This window comes from Rhinoderma darwinii, chromosome 4 (genome assembly GCF_050947455.1).
Source record: "Rhinoderma darwinii isolate aRhiDar2 chromosome 4, aRhiDar2.hap1, whole genome shotgun sequence".
Classification (NCBI taxonomy): Eukaryota; Metazoa; Chordata; class Amphibia; order Anura; family Rhinodermatidae; genus Rhinoderma; species Rhinoderma darwinii.
Genome location: NC_134690.1, coordinates 31,367,596 through 31,389,372, shown reverse-complemented (window position 1 = coordinate 31,389,372; position 21,777 = coordinate 31,367,596). Strand labels below are relative to the sequence as shown.

The window sequence follows — 21,777 nt, the reverse complement described above, 5'->3', positions numbered from 1 at the left end:
ACATCAGCAGCACAGTTCTCTTTTCTGCTGCTGACAGCAAACAGAGATCTTGGGAATGGTGAGCAATTGAAACACAGTATAGTAGAACGTTCCAGAACTTTTTATTATACGCTAATTAAAGGGGTTCTCCAGGAAATTTATATTGATAGCCTATCCTTAGGATAGGCCATCAATAACAGAACGGTGGGGGTTTGACTCCTGGCACCCCCGCTGATCTGATGACTGAAGAGGCCGCAGTGCTTGTCGTGGCTGTGCCTTGAATTGCAACTCGGTCCCAGTCACTTCAATGGGACCAGCACTGCAATCCCAGGCACAACCGCTATTGATGTGTATGGTGATATGCCTGTAATGCCGCAACCCCTTAACTCAGCTGATCGGAAGTTAGACCCCGACCAACCTTATATTGCTGGCCTATCCTAAAGATAGGTCATGAATATAAAATACCCGGAGAAACCCTTTAAGCTTTTTTTTATTATATATATATATATATATATATATATATATATATATATATATATATATATATATATATATATATATATATATAAAAAACTGGAAGACCCCTTTAATATTTAAGAATACAAGCCAAGCTTCCAGGAAGTGTAATGGGGTCTCCCCCGGCTTACCAAGGCATTTACCCTTATGTGCCCACTAATTAAATGGTTCTGATAACCCCTCTAAAGTATATCTCATGAAGACAACCCTTGTCCATATGCCCCCTTAGGGCATATGGATGTCATAGAGGGAGGTCACCTGCTTGGGACCCCCTCTATAGGTCAGAATGGTGGCTCCCGCTCTGGCGCACCTGGCCCGTTCACGGACAGCCATGTACAATGTATAGCCAGGCACGGCTGCCCACGGCAATCACTACGAATCACCGGGCCGGCTTTCATTCAGAATGTAATGCTCTGTCGGTCTCGTCTTAGACATCTCCGGTGCCCGGGTATTGTTGTGCCCTGTATTTTATTATCCCTCATCTCGACTTGTTTTCACATCGGATTTACATAACTTGGGTTCTGTTGGTATTTGCACTCAGAACAGTTGACAGTTTTATTGTGATAATCCATGTTATCCTCCTGTGCCCTGCAAACCCTTCACAATAGTGGCAGCATTGCCAATGTAATGTGGAAATCGGACTGACAGTGGCAAGCTTCCAAATCCAGCAGCTTGTGTTGGCTCTTTAAAGCCAGCCATTGAGTCAGCAGTAATGTGCGTTAACAAGCGGGGGGCAGGAAAAAGGATCACAAGCTCCCCCTCATGAGAAGGCCGCGCGGGTGCTCGTCCTCCTGCATCGGGCGTCTGTTTCCTTTGGAACCTTTCTCGGTTTTGGAACTAAGAATAAAGCGAGTCTTCATTTATTTTATTCAGGAGTTTCATGTTACGGCATCAGATCATGGGATTACTATTTGGGGGGCCATATCATTGAGGCATGAGGTACAAGGTGACTCGTGCCTCAGTTTTTCCATGTAAAGTTATCAGATGCATCACTATTCAGGGAGCAATATAATGAGGTTTGAGGTACAATGTGGCTCGCGCCTCAGTTCTTTCACAATAAAAGTTATTCCATTCATTACTATTCATCGAGTTATATCATTGAGGCATGAGGTACATTGTGGTTCTTGCCTCAGTGCTTTTATGTAAAGTTATTAGATGCATTACTATTCTATTCAGGGAGCGATATCAATGAGGTATGAGGTACAATGTGTCTCGTGCCTCAGTGCTTTTAAGTAAAGAGTTTAGCTGAATTATTATTCGGGTAGCAATATCATTGAGCTATGAGGTACAATGTGCCTCGTGCCTCAGTTATTTCACGAAAAAGTTGTTAGATTCATTACTATTCATCGAGTTATATCATTGAGGTATGAGGTACAATGTCGCTCGTGTCTTAGTAAGATGAAATGAAAATAAAAATCCTACTTTTTCTATCTCAAAATACTTACCGGGAAGACTAGCAGAGTAATCTTATGTTTAGTGGAGCTCTGCACATTGGTTTTAATGAAATGTAGACATGGACTCCTACATACAGGGACTCTTACGTACGTGAACTCTTACTTACATACAGGGACTCTTACATACGTGAACTCTTACTTACATACAGGGACTCTTACTTACATATAGGGACTCTTACATACAGGGACTCTTACTTGCATACAGGGACTCTTACTTACAGGGACTCTTACATACGTGAACTCTTACTTACATACAGGTACTCCTACATACAGGGACTCTTACATATGTGAACTCTTACTTACATACAGGGACTCTTACATATAGGGACTCTTACATACAGGGACTCTTACTTACATACAGGGACTCTTATATACAGGGACTCTTACTTACATACAGGGACTCTTACTTACAGGGACTCTTACATACGTGAACTCTTACTTACATACAGGGACTCTTACATACAGGAACTCTTACTAACATACAGGGACTCTTACATACAGGGACTCTTACTTACATACAGGGACTTTTACATACGTGGACTCTTACTTACAGGGACTCTTACATACAGGGGCTCTTACATACAGGGACTCTTACATACATGGACTCTTACTTACAGGGACTCTTACTTACAGGGACTCTTACTTACAGGGACTCTTACTTACAGAGACTCTTACTTACATACAGGGACTCTTACTTACATACAGGGACTCTTACTTACAGGGACTCTTACTTACATACAGGGACTCTTACTTACAGGGACTCTTACTTAGGCCTTATTTACACGAACGTGTGCGTTTTGCGCGCGTAAAAAACGCAGCATTTTGCATGCGTTGCAGTTCCATGTGTCATCAGTGTTTGGTGCGCGTCTGCGTTATTTTTGTGCGTATAGCATCCTTATGTCACGTGGTTTTGATGTATGCAAAATGAAATAAAGGAGGTGGTTTTCTTTTTCTCATAATTTCTTGAGCAACGGTTGCGCGAATCACGCACAGCACATGGATGTGCGTCCGTGTGCTGTTCGTGATTTTCACGCACCCATTGACTTCAATGGGTGCGTGATCCGCAAAAAACACTCAAGTATAGGACATGCAGTGAGTTTCACACAGCGGACACACGCTGCGTGAAAAACACTGAATGTCTGAATGGCCCCACGTGAAGTACGCTCGTGTAAATAAGGGCTTACATACAGGGACTCTTACATATGTGGACTCTTACAGGGATGCAGGTGAATGTTTTTGTTATGTGCCACAGGAAGCCCCCCAGGGAACGCCAGTCTTTTCTGTTTCCTCTTGTGTCCACCTGCCTAGACCTTACCTACCATCCCCCATCTTTATGACACCCCAGTTTTGGACCTTCCACTAACAGTGTAATTAAATAATAAAAAAAAATGCTTATTCTGTATTGGCGGCAGCCAAGAGGGTTTTTTTTATGCCACAGTCCTGTGCTGGGTAAACCCATCATTACCATAGGCACATCATGTCTGTAAAAATGATCATGTCAGTGTGGTAGGCCGACATAAAAAGGTTGTCTCATGACAGAGCATACAAACAGCATAAAGTCTATGGCCCCCCACTCACAGCGCCTCTAAAATAGCAACTCCTGCTCTGGCAGTGACAAGCTGGCCAGATATTACATGCAATTCTCTAAGCCGGTGGTTTCAAGGCTAGACTTGAGGCAAACAGTTGATCATCGAGAAGTCCTTCTTCAGAAAAAGGGACTGTCTTGTTGAGACAACCCCTTTAATAGCACAAATTTGGCAACTATGGGCACAGGGTTGGACCGGCCCACCGAATAATCCTTCAGATGGCCCAGGCTCTGACATAATAATGGGCCACTAATACTAAGGTCACAAATTGCATCAGAAGACAACCCTATTGTAGATGACTTTGCTCATAAGTATAGATGGGTGGTGGGCCGTCATTTCCTGTTGTGAGCCCAAGGATCCTGAATCTATGAGTAGGTGCACATGTTCAGTATAGATGGGTGGTGAGCCGTCATTTCCTCTGGTGGGACCAAGGAACCTCAATCTATGTGTAGTTGCACAAGTTTAGTATAGATGGGTGGTGAGCCAACATTTCTTCTAGTGGGACCAAGGAACCTCAATCTATGTGTAGTTGCACAAGTTTAGTATAGATGGGTGGTGGGCCAACATTTCTTCTAGTGGGACCAAGGAACCTCAATCTATGAGTAGGTACACATGTTCAGTATAGATGGGTGGTGGGCCGTCATATCCTCTGGTGGGACCAAGGAACCTCAATCTATGTGTAGGTGAACAAGTTTAGTATAGATTGGTGGTGGGACGTTATTTCCTCTGGAGGGCCTAAGAAAGTTATATGTATGGGTAACAACCCTTATATAACTTCTAATTATTTTCCCAAAAGTTTTTCACTTTTGTGCTCCATATCTTTGAATGCCTTCAAATGTCAATGTCGTAGTGACAGTAGCATATTGTGTAGACATCTTTTTGTGCCAACATCATCATTACTTCTTCCTTGGTAGGACTGGAAATCAGAACATTTCCTGTTGAGAGGACAGACAAACTAAGGAACCTTGTCACGCTCATAACACAATAGGAAAGAACTTAATGACTGAGGATATTATTAAAAAATCCATCTGTCTTAGGGCAACCAGGTCACTTAAGGTCTTTGTGAAGGACAATGTCGAATGGATTCCGCGCAGTCTACAAGTTTCTGTTGAACCTGGTTCAATTGCCTGAGGCTATCCATGAATGTATCGCTGAACTTGTGAAGACTGAAGAGTGTATTAGTAATGATGGGTTCATTCCCTCCAGCATAGGGCAAAACCTATAGATAATTGTGTTAAATAAGAGAAGGCAACTGCACGAAGGAGCTGGACCAAAATGACTCGAGTAGAAGAAATGTTTTTGTAATCCATAGTAACCAATCAGATATTTCACATAGTATTTTCCTGTGTTGGATAAATAGCTGCTATCTGATAGGTTGTTGTGATGTAAGATGGCCATATATGTGATCTTTAGGTTAAAACTAGAATTAGCTATACCTTATTTTTGAGCACCATACGAGGTGTCATGGACATCTTAGTGCACATGGTCATTCAATATTATTAAAGAGCATTATTTCTAGGGGAGAATATCTCTGTAATATGGTGATATATGATACATGAAGCTCCAAGAGTGAGTAATGAGCAAAAATTCCCTAAATGGATTGCCATGGCCCTATTTGAGTTCCTTGTTGGAGATTATGATAGGACTATCCTAGCTTGAGAAGGTCTTCCAAAAACCAGAACAAGATCTCAAATGCCCTTTCTTACCGTTGGGTTGGGACGATCTATAATAATTGAGAATGTCATGGGAATATCTGACATCTCTAAGGGGGTCTCAGATTCAAGGGGTATTACCATCTAAGACATTTATGGCATAATCACGGCATATGCCACGGGTAGATGCGGGTCCCAGCTCTTGGACCCTCACCTATCTCCAGAACGGGGGTAGTCCGACCCCCATTCCGCCTCATGTCTGTGGCATCTGGGCAAAGAATCAACTAAGAGGTGGCCCATGTGCCCGGCTCTCTTGATTGATTTCTATGTGGGTTACAGAAACAGCCATGCAAGCCACCATCTTTGCATTGTGCATGGCCAATTCTCCATTGTGCATGGCCACCTCTCCATTGTGCATGGCCACCTCTCCATTGTGCACGACCAAGTCTCCATTGCGCGCGGCCACCTCTCCATTGCGCGCGGCCACCTCTCCATTCTGCACGGCCACCTCTCTATTGTGCACGGCCAACTCTCCATTACGCGCGGCCACCTCTCCATTGTGCACGGCCACCTCTCCATTGAGATGGGGATCAGGAAAACCCTGTTCTGCAGATAGGTGTGGGAACCGCATCTAATCGACATTTAGATGCCACAACCACTGGCGTAGCTATAGGGGTCGCAGCGGTCGCAATTGCGACCGGGCCCCGAAGCCAGGGGGCCCACGGCCCCCCGCACGACATCAATAAAAAGTTACTATAGTAACTCGGGCCGCGGGCCCCTGTTACTATAGTAACATACTTTACTTACCTTCCTGGTTCCGGATCGCAGCGGAGGTCCTGACGTCAAGCGCTGTGCGCAGCGCATGACGTCACAGCACTATGCGCCGCGCACAGCATCGAGACTACAGAACTCCCGCCGCGGCCGAAGAGGAAGGTAAGGTTAGCCCTGACTGGCGGGGTCTGACTCCCGGGACCCGCCAATCAGCTGTTTTGAAGGGGCCGCAACACTCGTACGAGAGCTGCTCCCCTTCATTCCTGTCACTTCATTCCGGTCACACTGTGAATCGGTGTCGGCGATTCACAGTGTGAGCGAGTAGTGAAATGAAGGGGAAGCAAATCTCGTACGAGTGCTGCGGCCCCTTCAAAACAGCTGATTTGCGGGTCCCGGGTGACACATCAGCTATTGATGGCCTATCCTGTGGATAGGCCATCAATGTTTAGGGACTGCACAACCCCTAAGCCTACGATGTATCAGGCTTAGGGGGCCCATGAGACAGGATCACAGATTGTGTGATCCTGTCTGCTGGGCCCTGTATCTAAGCCAATCACATGGTAGGCTTAGATACATGGCCCATGTGTGATCCTGTCTGCTGGGCCATGTATCTAAGCCTACCACACTGTAGGTTTAGATACAGGGCCCCAGCACACAGTAATCTTATACTGTATAAGATTACTGTCTGCTGGACCCTGTATCTAAGCCTACCTTGTGGTAGGCTTAGATACAGGGTCCTACAGACAGTATCACACATGGGCCCTGTATCTAAGCCTTAGGGTATGTGCACAGACACTAATTACATCCGTAATTGACGGACGTATTTCGGCCGCAAGTACCGGACCGAACACAGTGCAGGGAGCCGGGCTCCTAGCATCATACTTATGTACGATGCCAGGAGTCCCTGGCTCGCTGCAGGACAACTGTCCCATACTGTAAACATGTTTTCAGTACGGGACAGTTGTCCGGCAGCGAGGCAGGGACTCCTAGCGTCGTACATAAGTACGACGCTAGGAGCCCGGCTCCCTGCACTGTGTTCGGTCCAGGACTTGCGGCCGAAATACGTCCGTCAATTACGGACGTAATTAGTGTGTGTGCACATACCCTAACACATGTGTTACTAATCATTTTTTGTGTGTTTTCTTACAGGTTCGGTCGTTGGACTACGGCGGATTCCAGGACTACTTCGATGACAGCTTTTTTTTTTATTAATAAAATGGTTAATGAGGGCTGTGTGGGTTTTTTTTTTATTTCAATAAAATATTTTTTCTATGTCTTTGTGGGTTTTTTTTAAACTATATTACTACCGCCTTAGTAATGGCCGCCGGCTGATTGACAGCATCCATTGCTAAGGCGGGGCTTAGTGTTAGCTGGTGCAGAGGCTAACACTAACCCCCTTTATTACCCCGGTACCCACCGCCACCAGGGGTGCTGGGAAGAGCCGGGTACGATACAGTACCTGACCATCTGTAGTGATGGTCGGCCACTGGGGTGGCCGCAGGCTGGTATTATCAGGAGGGGAAAGGCCAAAAACAGTGGCCCTTCCCATCCTGGTAATGCTGCCTGCTGCTGCTTTATTGTATCTGGCTGGTTATGAAAATGGGGGGGACCCCACGTCATTTAAAAAATAAAAAATAAATAAATAATTGGAAAGAACGATGTCGGGTCCCCCCCAATTTTCATAACCAGCCAGATACAACACAGCAGCAGCAGGCAGCATTACAAGGGTGGGAAGGGCCACTGTTTTTGGCCTTCCCCAGCCTAATACTACCAGCCTGCGGCCACCCCGGTGCCTGCCCGTCACTACAGATGATCGGGTACTGGTTTGTACCCGGCTCTTCCCAGTACCCCTGGTGGCGGTGGGTACCGGGGTAATAATGGGGGTTAGTGTAGCCTCTGCACCGGCTAACATTAAGCCTCGCCTTAGTAATGGAGGTTGTCAATCAGCCAGCGGCCATTACTAAGGCGGTGATAATAAAGTTTAAAAAGATACAAGCACATAGAAAAAATATTTTATTGAAATAAAAAAACACAACCCTCATTAACCATTTTATTGAGAATAAAAAAAACGCCGTCATTGAAGTCCTCGTATCCGAAGTCCAACAACCGAACCTGTAAAAAAAACACAAACACAAAAATAATCAGTAACACATAAAGAAGCAAAATTATTATTCTTACCTATCCTGGGTCCAGCGCTGGAGCCGCAATGTCAGCGAGCTGGGCCCTGTATCTAATCCTATCATGTGTGATACAGTCTGCTGAGCTGTGTATCTAATCCAATCATGTATGATACTGTCTGCTGGGCCCTATATCTAATCCGATCATGTGTGATACTGTCTGCTGAGCCACTGTATCTAATCCTATCATGTGTGATACTGTCTGCTGAGCCACTGTATCTAATCCTATCATGTGTGGTACTGTCTGCTGAGCCACTGTATCTAACCTATCATGTGTGATACTGTCTGCTGGGCCACTGTATCTAATCCTATCATGTGTGATACTGTCTGCTGAGCCGTGTATCTAATCCTATCATGTGTGATACTGCCTTCTGAGCCACTGTATCTAATCCCATCATGTGTGATACTGTCTGCTCAGCCACTGTATCTAATCCTATCCATAGTTTATAGGGTCGTAGTGCTATAGATATGCTATGCTGTCTCATATACACACTTTTTTTTGGGGCGGACACATATGTATTGGGGCTATTTCCCGGACATTTTAAGCCCTGAGGGTATGTTCACACGGCAGCGTCCGTTACGGCTGAAATTACTGTGCTGTTTTCAGGAGATAACAGCACCGTAATTTCAGCCGTAATGGCATGTGCAGGCGTCTTTTGCTGCGTCCATTACGGAAGTAACTGAAGCTGGTTTTCCATGGAGTCCATGGAAAACGGCTCCATTTACGTCTGAAGAAGTGACAGGCACTTTTTTACGCGCCGCCTTTTGACAGCGACGCGTAAAAAAAAATGACCGTCGGCACAGAACATCGTAAGACCCATTTAAATGAATGGGCAGATGTTTGCCGACGCTTTTGAGCCGCATTTTCGGACGTAATTCAATGCTAAAACGCCCGAATTACGTCCGTAAATAGTGTGTGTGAACCCAGCCTTAGTGACGCCCCGGCTGCTAGTGCTGCATTGTTGGGTCACTTAGGAGACCCAGCGATGCAGCTGAAAGCGGACCGTCGGCCATGAGAAGTTTGCGGGGGGGGGGGGGCCCAGTAAGGATTTTTGCATCGGGGCCCATGAGCCTCTAGCTACGCCCCTGGCCACAACCTTCTATGGATAGGCTATAAATGTCTTAGATGGACGCCTTTAACCTCCTATTTCTTTATCTACAAAGGGAAAGCCGGTCACTAAGCTCCTTCATTGATCATTAGTCGGATGTGATAACCACACAGACAGAGCACTTACACACAGGTCCCAGTATTAACAGCTGTCCTAGGTTAGTGGGTAGCAGTCCGAGATTTTTCTCTGTTCTTACCATACATAATATAACATTACTGACAGTGATTTATGGCTGTAATGATAGCAAAGCTTTTAAAGGCACAGCATGAATTTATGATGCAATTGGTTTCTTATCGGAGGCAAAAAACTACTGGTATTCCCGAGATTTGCGGCCAAAGAGGCATGAAGGAACGATTTATGTCTACCATTAAATAAGTATTAACCCCTCTCATTTTTTGGATATATGAAGATGTGCTACTCCTCCCAACCTTACAGTGTAACCAGAATTTAAGACTCTTACAACTCCTGAATTTACTTAGTGCACAACCAATGAACTGGGAACCAAACTTGTCGCATCAACTTTTTAAGGTTATAGTGGCCCCCTTATCTACAGCGCCCCTGTCTGTGCCTGACATAGTCCCATGCAGAGGTAGAACAGGAGGCTTCCACCATAAAAGACCTCCCCCGAGGAGAGGGGAGGATCATTGACAACCGTCCACCCTCCATTCGCAATGTCGTTGCCTCCTTCTACATATGGATAACCCCTGGGCATAGGGCATCCCTGACCAACTACTCTTGGGTCAAGATACCTGAAGGAGCTCCAGTCTTCCATCTACAGAGAGCATATTTAAAGCATCTTCCTACTGTCTATTATTTTTCATGTTAGGGACTGAGGTAATGATTTTATAGTTTACAATTACTGGTGGATTGTTGGGAGGAATTCACACCTGGCAGATTTGATGCAGAAATTTCGGCGACAGAAAATCCACCCCATACAAGTGAGTAGGCTTGTTTCTGCAGCATGTGCATGGATTTCTGCCAGTTCTGTATAGATGAATGTGACAGTCGCATAACTTTCTGCAACAAATCTTCTGCGTGTGAATTGACCCTTAGGCTATGTTCACACAGAGTTTTTTTCAAGCAAGGCTTCAGCGCATATACTGAGTTGAAATTTGCATGCAACCTGCCCACCAACAGCCTCCCATCGATTTCATTTGGAAATCCGCACCGCTGTTTAAACAGGGCAGGATTTTCCTACACGCATTTAAAAACCGGCACATAATCCGGCATAGAAATGCACGTCAAAAATTTCCCTTAAAATCCGTGGCAAATTTTTCTGGCTCATAAATCTGTCGTCTGAACATAGCTTTAGAGAGGCATAAGACGGCTGCTCTGTGCTGAGCTACAAGGGGCCCGTACACCGCTTTTAAACAGGGGTCCCCAGCTGTCTGTATACAACAATGCTGCACATTTTGGGGACCATCACTAGCTACTGGGCACAAATACATAACCTTTAACAGGGCCCCCATCTACCATGTAACATTTATAAAACGGCCCTCTATATAGCTCCGCCCCTGAGGACCAGTGAATAGCCCCGTTTTGATGTATGGATTGGTCCCTTTTCACTGTGCTTTCCTGCTTATGCCAACCAACCATGGTTGGTAAGTGATGCCAAAGTGGTTAGTATGAAAATTTCTTCCACAACCCCCCTACCTCCCAAATAAAAATCTGTTCCTTAAATGTAAATTATTATTTTATTTAAAGGCATATAACCCTCCCCCATCTACCAGCATTGGTCATTTAAATGAATAATAGAGTAAATCACAAGAAAAACTTCTTTAGAGTAAGACCACGCGTAGCGGCTGCAACATCGGCCGCCATGGTATTTTACAGCAAATTGCGGCGTTGTTTTAATGATTGTTAATGTCTGTACATTTTCGCAGGTCGACAACAATTTAACCTGCAAAGAATGCAAAAATATTAACAATCATTTAAACACTGCGTCGATATTCGGTAAAACCACATGACGGTTTAGCGTTTTGGGGCGCATTGGGTCCCCTGGCAGCCGTTTACGTGTGGCTTTACCCCTAGACTTTGAGGTTCCTCATTAGCATGTTAACGAATGAGATCAGCTTTCCTAAATATCTGCTTCCCAAGCTGCAATCATTGTAAACAGGGCCCGGCCTCCCCTCTCACGTCTCTGTAATGTTCTCCATATGTGACACTGCTTCATTTATGTCCAAGAAGAGTTTACAAGGAGGAATATACAATACGGCTGCGGCCGTGCCAACCCCTTCACCCCCATCGTTAGACTTTGTAGGCATCAGTGGGAATGGAGGAGCTTTACGTCTGTTATTTTCTGCCACCGCAGTGTAATGAGACTCCAGTTAGTCCTTCTCCGCTCAAAAACATTTGGCCGCTTTATATACAATATCTTAAAAGCTGCACTGTTGGTGGTCCGCGGCGCAGGGTAGGGAACTGCTGTAATCATGCCATCATATTTTGTGAGATTATCACACTCCATTTGTGTGGTAGAAACCGGTATGGGATTAGGGATTGTTTTTTTTCTTTTTGCAGGAGGCCCCCAATTTCAGAAATACTAATCTACTATATGGGAAGAAAATGTAACATTTTTATTTTCCATAATTCTGTGCACTGCAGCCGTTTCCAATGCTCTCCTGTCAGTAAAGGACCTTTCTGGTTCAGGAATATAATTCTAGAACAACAGTGAAGACTGACACTCACACAGTCAGAGCAGTGAGAAGAATTTTTTGCTAGAAAGTGCAAATTTATATGTCATTCAAGAAGACTGGATACCACGGAGGTCACCCAGCGTGTGTTACCCCTGGGACGGATCACTATTGACATATTACGGCTCCCTGATAATGACCATTTGCCGATAAAATGTCTATAAAATTTATAATAAATAGGTACAAACCATCATTATCTGTTGTATCGACCAAACTGCCATGATTATATGTCATATATGTTTTTATTTGGTCTTGAACATTAGATAATTCGGAGTCCAATCCAATGTATATGGGGGTTGGTTCACTGTCCGGTGACATATGCCTTTGAGGGCAAAGAAGGATCAAGCATGTTAGATTTCCTTTGGTTTCTAGGAGATAAGCGGCGCCAGATGTGTCTGGTATCCGCTTATCCCCTTCTCCTTGTATAATATATGTATGTTTGCCTGACAGCTATTTTATGTGTTTGGCCAGATTTAAAGGGTCTCTAAACATTTCCATTTGCTTTGCATTAGATTGGAATCTATTATTCTCTGTTATCAACCATCTCGGATCAGAAAGAGGCTATCTATAGTGGTTTTTATTGGGATTACCCCTTATAAGGGAACGTTTGGACAGATATAGATACATATAGCGTTGTTGTGGACGGGGCCCCTCCGCTATGAGCACATTTTGGGAGGGTTTGTGTAATCACCACGGAGGAAAGTTTATTTAAACCGCACACAAAGCGACCATTGTTTGTCATCCCTGTAAACTTGTGGGGTAGGGAAAAATGAAAACCACACAGAGAGGAACGGGAAAATCTTGAATATTCAAAAAGCATCTGTTACCACCAGACAGAGCCCCTAATGTTGGGGCGTTCCCACAAAAGGGTGTTAGGGGGTTCACTTGTCCTATTATGTCAGTGTATTGAGAATTCTCCCGGCACTGTTGAATTGAAAACGGGCTCGATAGTTAACACCTTAAAGGCCTGTCCACACACAACGGAATTGCTGCAGAAATTTTTTTGCACCAATTCCGTTGAAAGTAGCAGACGTTCCGCTGCAGCAAAAATGCATCATTTCCCGCGTTTTTACGGCACAAAATGGTGCGTATTTTGCTACGTTTTTCTCAATGTTGGGAGATGGTGACGTTTCCTGTGAAACACGCAGCAATTCTGCACACTTTCCGTAGCAGGAATTGACAAGCTGCTGTACGAAAAATACGCACCGCAGGTCAATTTCGGCTCAGAATTTTTACGCAGAGTATGGATGAGATTTGTAAAATCTCATCCACTTTGCTGCTACTGTATTCTGCTGCGTTTATTCCGTCTGCAATTCTGGATGGAAAATACGCAGAGCAATTCCGCCGCGTGTGGACGAGCCCTGACCCTTTCTCGCCGCAGCCATTTTTAATTTTTTACATCTCCGTTTTTTCCTGCCCGCCTTCCATAAGCCATAACTTTTTTATTTTTCCATCGACATAGCCATATGAGGGCCTTTTTTGTTTTTTTTGCGGGACAAGTTGTCGTTTTTAATGGCACTATTTATTGTACCTTATAATGTAGTGGAAACTGAAAAAACATTTGTGGGGTGGAATGAGCAAAAGTCATTGATTACTCCATTTCTTTTCCATTGTAATACGCTGCACAGTGGACACCAGTAGCATATGGAGCAGGATCCCCCCTCCCGACTATGAAGTACATGTACGTCAAATGTCGGGAAGGGGTTGAAATTCTGAGATAATAGAGGGGGGTCCTCATCTCTTGGCCAGAGTAGAGAGCAGTTACAATGAGCGTCCCTTTCGTTCTGGAGGACCTGTCCTCCCCTGTATTACACAGATAATACATTGATGTGAATAGACACTGTGTAATGCTTATTTTCCCCTGTGGTGGCGCTGCAGGGAAATTGAACACTTACTGCAAGGTTTTCCCACAGATTACAGCTGATCACTGGGTTTCCAGCAGGGGGATACTTTGTTATCAGCCTATTGTCAAGGGACCTCTCCAAGATGTAAGGATTTTCCAAAGTGGAGAATCACTTTATTAAAAACGTTATTTGCCTTGGACAATCCTCTTTTGTTAGAAGGATCCTTTAAAATTAAGCTGGGTAAAGGCCACCCGACTGTTTAAGCCCCCCAGCGATCAGCTGTATTCTGTGGGGTGGAATAGGGTGTCTGTGGGGGAAACTTTGCTGCATCAAGTAATCATTTGCCCTACAGCGCCACCACAAATCAATGGGCTATCTGTGTAATGCAAGGATTCTGTCAGATCTTCTAGAGTGAGAGAGGTTCTTCATAGCTGCACTCCACTCTTGCTGCTGAAGGTCCTGAAAGGGGCACTCCCTCTATTAAAGGTGTTCTCCAGGACTTTTATATTGATGACCTATCCTTAGTATAGGTCATCAATATCAGATCGGTGGGTGTCCAACTTCCGGCACCCCCACAAATCAGCTGTCTTTATGGTTTGCCAGGCACAGCACCATACACTTCCGCAGTGGCTGTTCCTGAGATTGAAATTCTCACTCGAATGGGACGGGAACTGAAGTCACAGCCGCTATGGAAGTATATGGCGCTGTGCCTGGTAACCTATGAAGAAGCCATGGCGTTCATCAGCGCGGGCCCTTCAGAGTCGCCCCTTCAGACAGCTGAGCGGTGGGAGTGCCAAAATTCAGACCCCCACCGATCTGATATTCATGACCCATCCTAAGGATAGGCCATCAGAGTCAAAGTACAAGCAAATCCCTATAACTCAGAATTTGAAAATGGGATTTCTAAACCGGTCACCCCTATAATAACTATTAGGGTATGTGCACACACACTAATTACGTCCGTAATTGACGGACGTATTTCGGCCGCAAGTACCGGACCGAACACAGTGCAGGGAGCCGGGCTCCTAGCATCATAGTTAGGTACGATGCTAGGAGTCCCTGCCTCTCCATGGAACTACTGTCCCGTACTGAAAACATGATTACAGTACGGGACAGTTGTCCTGCAGAGAGGCAGGGACTCCTAGCATCGTACATAAGTATGATGCTAGGAGCCCGGCTCCCTGCACTGTGTTCGGTCCGGGACTTGCGGCCGAAATACGTCCGTCAATTACGGACGTAATTAGTGTGTGTGCACATACCCTTAGAGAATTGCTATGTTAAACTCCTATTGATCATATTGCTGATGATTTTATAGTTCTGCATGGAGCCGCCTTCGTTCTTTTCCATTACATAAGATTTGGATGCCTTGGTTAAATTTATCATGATACTTTCTCGTTCAGTGAAATCTAATCTATTGTAGAGAAAATAAACATATTTTAAATGGATGGCCCCTAAGATTAATGTTAATGGAGTAAATTCCTTTACTGCTTTTAATGATTTTTTTTTTTTTTAAAACCTTTTTATGTCTCTGTTTCCTTTTAGTACCAAAGAAACTTCTGCTTGAATCACAGCCAAAATCAACAAATTACCAAGGAGTACGGCAAACACACTTCCCCAGACTGCCGGGAGCGTATGATCGCGATGTGATTGGGGATGGGGTCCTTTTCCCTGATCCTGCATTCATAACTGAACACATTCTGCCAGGTAATGCAACGCAAGGGCGAAACATTTTTGCTCCAAATGAAAATGGTATAAAGGAATTCTAGACCGGAATAGATTCTGTGGTAGCCCCTAAGAAAAAACGTGTGTAGAAAGCTCCTCGGAAATGGAGAATAACGGTCCTATTACAACCGTTCATCTGAGCGCTCATTCCCGATCATTGCCCTGTGTAAACAGGACAACGATCAGTCGATGAAAGAGCAAACTCTTAATCATCGGCTGATCTGCTAGTTTATGCAGCATTAAAAATCGTTGTTGTCGGCAACTTATCTCCCTGTGTATGGGGTCGAGCGATCAGAGTAACGAGCGCTTGTCCCCATACATAAGCAATCATTGCTCCTTGTGAGAGAACCAACCGAGCGCCAATCAATGGGCTGTCTTAAGGCCATGTTCAGACGCTACAGATTTATTGCGGATTCGGCACCGGAAATCTACGTCCCATAGTAGAAATCAGAATAACTACTGCTTCACACTGATTTACACTCCCACTGATCTGTGTTCCTTCCACCCTCTTTAGTAGAAGAGATGGGTGGTGGGGTCTTCAGGTTGATTCCTTTTGAATGACAATATTAGACTCTGTTCCCATTGCGTTTCAGCTTTCTGTCGGAGGTATACGTTGGTAGGCTACAACATATGACGCTGGTCATAGTAGACTACGTTTTTTCTATAAAATTGGAAAAAGCTATATCTTTGTATACCAGCCCTACAGATGCCAGGACACTTTTTTGGCATCTTTTAGGTGATTGCAGACCCAAAGATAAGTTTGGTGTATCACAAACGTAGGGCTGAAACACAACATACTAACTAGCACCACAAGACCTACATTGTCCATGGAAAGAGGTGAGGACACTCAAAAAGGTTGTCTGGTTCAGAAAACCCAATTTTATATACCTTTTTAGGGAATTCTGAGTTAATAGAGTGGGGGGGTCCTCTGTTCAGGATCCTCATCTCTTGGTCAGAGTAGAGAGAGGTTACAAAAAGCGCCTCTCGCTCTGGAGGACGTGTCCTGTATTACACAGACAACTTATTGAAATGGGTGAGCACTGTGTAATACTTAATTTCGCCTGTCGTGGCGCTGCAGGTAAATTGAACACTTCCTGACAAGTTTTCCCACAAATTATGACTGATCGATGGATGTCCCAGCCGGGAAGCACTTTTTGATCAGCTTAATGTCACGGGACCTTTCTAACAAGTAGTGATTGTCCAAAGCTAAGAGCCCCTTTAACATTGTACCCCTCTCCTCCCGCCATGGACCTCACAGCAGCCACAGAAGCCTCCCCTACCATATGTATTCCTTGACCACAAGTTATAAATCTGAGCTAGACATGTAATAAACGTGGAAGATTATACAATTTCCAGGAATATTACAAATTTCTTGTTCTCGCATTGTGAATAATAAGGATTTTCTTTGAGTGTCCTCCAGGCTGAATAGTCCTGCCAGAAGTAGTCTGTGTCATGTTAATAAGCGTCTACGAGAGGAAGTGATTAATACTTCTGTCTCGGGTCTAATTGGCTCCTGATAAAAAGCAGAAGCCAAGGATCCAGGTCTGGAGAAAGTCAAGAGTCTGCGTGTCCAGCCTGATCTCTTATATAGCTCATCACTGAGAAGTTTATATTGGAGACGAGGTCTCATTGTGTTATATGAAACTCTGCAAGAAAATACATCTCAAGTCATTTCTTCTCCAGAATGGGAACGCAGTTATGTTTCGATGCTCCAGGTTTGATTCACTCTAAAGATTATAAAAGGGAATTACCCATTAAGCGATTGCCAGATGTGATTGCTTAAAGCACTCCAACAACGCAGAATCAATTAGAAAATATCTCTATAGGATGATAAGGAAGGGGCATCAATCTGTCCTCCTTTACCATTAGCAGAATATAGATGCCAAGGTTTCGTATATGGAAAGTGAATAACATGGCTGACAAAGGTTATAACTTCTCTTCATCAATTAGAGAGCAGCTCTGAAGAACAAACTGCTGCTCCTATAAAAGAAAAACTGCAGGCACCACTAGATGGAGCATGGGAGCTTCCTGCATACTAGATAATTATTAAATACAATCCATAACAGTAAGCCGTAACCTGCTAAGCTCCTCCTAGTAGTGGCGGCCGGCAGACAGAATTTTATTATTTAACTCTATGGGGAAGGTTTATTAAGACAGGCATTTCATACACCCATCTTAATAAACACCTCTTAATAAATGTGTCACATTTTTTGGCTGACCATGTGCCACTATGAGTCCGGTCCCCCACCCTCAATCTGATACAAAATACAAAATGTACTCACCTCACTGCTCCACTTCTCTCCCCCCTCCAGAGCCTCTCAGACCCCCTCAGCAGGACGCAGCTCATACACCGTACTTGCGTAGGGCATGTTGTATGTTGCGCAGTACTCAGGACATTGAGTGTTGCATCGCATATAAGTCCCTGATGCTGCTCGGTGGCAGGACCGTGTACGAGCCGCTTGGCATGCTGAGGGAGCCTGAGGGGACCCATGGGGAGAAGAGAAGCAGTCAGGTGAGTATGTTTATTTTTTATTTTATGGCCGATGGGAAGGAAGGAATGGATGGTGCATGGCCACGATCGTTGCCTCACAATTTTGGTGCGCGGTTGTTTAGAAAGATGTAACACATTTATTTAGAGACGTTTGCCTCTTGTTAAATGTGTCGCACTTGACTCCAACTGTCTTTCTATTAATACTGGCGTATAAGATGCCAGTCTTAATAAATTCAGAAACAGAGAGTGACCTGTACGGATAAATCTGGTATACATTAACCTGGACCTATATAGACACCATAGTAAGAATGTCTCTTCATCTTGTGTGTTATACAGACACGAAGAAAGGACAGGCAGCTGCCTTTTACCCAGTCGATAATAACCTCTCTATGGGAGAAATAGATCCTCCTATCTCCAATCAAACCATGGCACCGGTGGGGCAAAGCAACTCAGAGATGGCACTGATCAGCAATGTGTTGGCAGCCTACTCTTTCATCACAGGTATGTAGTATGTATTGATAATTTTCATGGTTAGTTAATGGTGGAGCTATGAGTAAAGAGCGGAAAGAGCAGCACATCAAGTACCTATGGACCTGTGAGATATAGGCAATCCATGTGCCACCGTATGGTGTCTCTGTATGGCACCGTATTACAGAAGTATTCTGCCCTATATGCAATGCTTTAAGGGAAGAATATATACATAATACAACATCTCAATGTCTCCGCATGAAATCAAGGGCATATGGAGGTACAGTATGGGCCCACAACTCGGAACTTGTATGGAGCCGTAACACATTCATGTCCACTATTCCTAAAGCACATGTCCGGTTGTGGTCTTCATGCATTACTGTATATGTCACATTCTCCAGGTGATGCTTGCCTATTCTTCAATGTTTAGCTCTTCTTCATTAGAACCAGTGACATTGTCTAAAAGGAGCCTGAAGAAGTCTGAAATCCACCTACTGCCTCAGAGACTCTTGTTGATGCTCTTCCCCATTCTTTGTACTGCATGTTGACTTACAGAGGAAATTCGGTTCTTTAAGGAGACCTAAAAATCTGCCTTAGGTGAGGATGGAAAACTAAGAGTTGTCTGGGATTAAAAAAAAGAGACAGATTTTTTTTCTCAGAAACAGCGCCGCTCTAGGGGCTGTGTCCGGTATTATAACTCATAGTCATTTAACTGAATAGGACTGAGCTGCAATACCAAATGCAGCCGAAAGAGAAGAGTGTTGGTTCTGGAAAAAAAAGCTTGAGCTATAACTTAGTGATGATAACGAGGATAATATAGGAAGCGACAGAACTCGGCTTATTTACCTTCACCCTGGTCACTGGTGTCCTTTAGGGCATTTGGCCCTTTCAAGTACCAGGGTCTGCATCCCTGTTGTTATATCCTTGGATGTGACTTTTTTTTCTCACCATCTCATTGATAGATAAGATGAGTCTTGAAAATTTGTCCTCTTCCCACAGACCCTTCTTATGTTATAAGGATCCAGAAGAGCAGCAAAGGGCCGCTTGTCCTAACACACATTTGAGCCCATTCTCCATGGTGTGGTTACGAGCTGTAATCCGCATGTGTTATTATAAGGAGCCTCGTTTCTTCATAGATGAAAGGTCCCCTTTTTTTCTTCGGATGTCTCTAGTAGCTTTGTTTGCAGATGAGTAATGTCTTCTGGCTTGAGCTCAGGTCTGAAGAACTTTTTTTATTTCCTAAATATAACTGCAAGTAAAACAAACATGCTTTTATATATTTGGGAATATTTAGTCCAGAGGTCTGCTGTACAAGAAGATAAATATCAGCCGCAGCTAGAGGGGCATTTAGTGCAAGGATTTATAAATGAAACATTAACTACACAGGAAATATTTTTTGCTTTTTCGTGTTCTTGTTTTCTTTTTATCTTTTAAATCCTATGAAATCTTGGGTTCGGTTTAATTTAGTAACCAGCAAGTGTAATAACTTACAGACCTGTAGAGCATTCATACAAAAGCAAAGGCCCCTTTACACACATTTGCAATCGTGTGATCGCTGAAGATCAGTGATAACTGATATTATATAGTTTATGTGTTGTTGTTTTTTTACTTTGATCTTTATGATATTTGGCCAGTGTTTTTCATATTTGACCCTTAAAGTAAATTTCCACCTTTGAACACAATTATTTTTTTTAAATCTAAATAGGTTCAAACTTCTGTGCTGAATAATTTCTTAATATATTTTTATAACGGTCGGAGCTGTGTTTCTCTGAAAAAGAGCTCCGAATTCCCTGCATTATAGAATAAAACATGACATCAGCCACCACTAGAGGGAGCTTAGGAGCGTACTGAATACTTGTAGAGATTTTTACGCGTGTTTCGCAGCAGAAACAGCGTGTATTTCACGACGATATACATGTAAAGAACGCTTTATTATCGTGGTTCGTGCTAAATTTTGTCTTTTCATTCAGAGATATTTTGAATGGAAAAATAACACGTTGTTTCCACTCTAAAAAATAAGGCTCTTCTGGGTCCCATAGAAGGTGATCACCTTTACATGCTACGATCGTATAGCGATCCTTAAGATTGGATCAGGAGAATAATTCTATGTAGATCCGATAATTCGTCAGATTCATTCTGTAATTGTGACTATATATAATAGCCATTGCTATGATCCCAAAAATGTTCTAGGATCTGGAAGAGTGGGGTTATATTGGTGTATGTATAGGATAGCTATAATATGATAGGTAAGTGTTATCGAGGGGTTACTCCATAGGGTCGTTGTTCTTTAACCCCCAACTTTTAGTGTGTCATGATTCAATGACTGAAAATTGGAGTGTCAGTGTGGTAATGCTCTGTAATTAGGAATATTCCCAAAAAAAAAGTCTATCTCCATTTTGGTCATAATGACCTCCATCCTTGATGAATGCCCCTGTTCTCTGAGCTCATGCCATTCCTCTGTAATACCAATTGTCATTGTGTAATTCTTAGAAAATCTAAAGTAGCAATTGGTCTTTGACATCAAGAATCAGTTTTTCATTTTTCGATTACTCTTTTCTGGAAATCCACGTGTCAGTCCGTTATTGTTCTGGAACCCTGAGTGTCATTGACATTGACAGGACTATGCACACGACCGTAGATTTAGTCCGTAATTACAGATCTTAATTATGGTCCGTAATTACGGACCCATTCATGTCTATGGCTGACAGACACCTTCCCGTTTGTTTACGGGAAGGTGTCCGTGCCATAGAAAGCTGTTTTTTTTCCTTTTAAAGTACTGCGCTCCCATACTTTATATGGGAGCACGGTCCGCAAATGTGGGGGGCTGCCCGTGGCCGTCAGCAGCCGACCGTGCCCGTAATCATGGACCGTGCAAAAATCACATATTGATGCTTGGGGTCCCAGAAATATAGTGCAAATTAAGATCCCTGTCACTATGTAATATTTCTAGAGCCCCAAGTGTCACTCTACCAATGTTCTAGTGCTCCAAGTATCACTGTGCCATTGTTCTAGAACATTGTTGTGCCATTGTTCTAAAAATCCAAGGGTCCATCTACAATTGTTCCAATTATCAATGTGCCATTGCCCTGGAAAATTGTTGTGCCCAACCCCAAGTTTCACTCTATTATTGTTCTAAAACCCCAAGTGTCGCTGTGCCATAGTTCTAGAACCTTAAGTGTCACTGTACCATTATTCTGTTACTTTGTTGTGCCATTGTTCGGGAAACTCAAGTGACACTGTGCCATTGTTCTGGTGCATTGTTGTGTAATTGATCCAGAAACCCGGGTGTCACTCTTCCATTATTCTAAAACCCCAAGT

The 21,777-nt window shown here is 43.8% G+C and overlaps 1 protein-coding gene and 1 long non-coding RNA gene across 2 annotated transcripts in view; one reads left to right on the top strand and one right to left on the bottom strand.

Annotated features, from left to right (window-relative positions):
* LOC142759107 (uncharacterized) overlaps nucleotides 1–21,777 on the bottom strand; it is a 231,085-nt gene that overhangs the window by 73,172 nt on the left and 136,136 nt on the right. The gene's annotated exons all lie outside the window — the stretch shown is intronic.
* EVA1A (eva-1 homolog A, regulator of programmed cell death) overlaps nucleotides 1–21,777 on the top strand; it is a 320,400-nt gene that overhangs the window by 287,089 nt on the left and 11,534 nt on the right. The window contains exons 6-7 of the mRNA XM_075860974.1: nucleotides 15,321–15,482; nucleotides 18,328–18,492. Coding sequence (XP_075717089.1) covers nucleotides 15,321–15,482; nucleotides 18,328–18,492 — 327 coding nt within the window. The remainder of the gene's footprint in view (nucleotides 1–15,320; nucleotides 15,483–18,327; nucleotides 18,493–21,777) is intronic.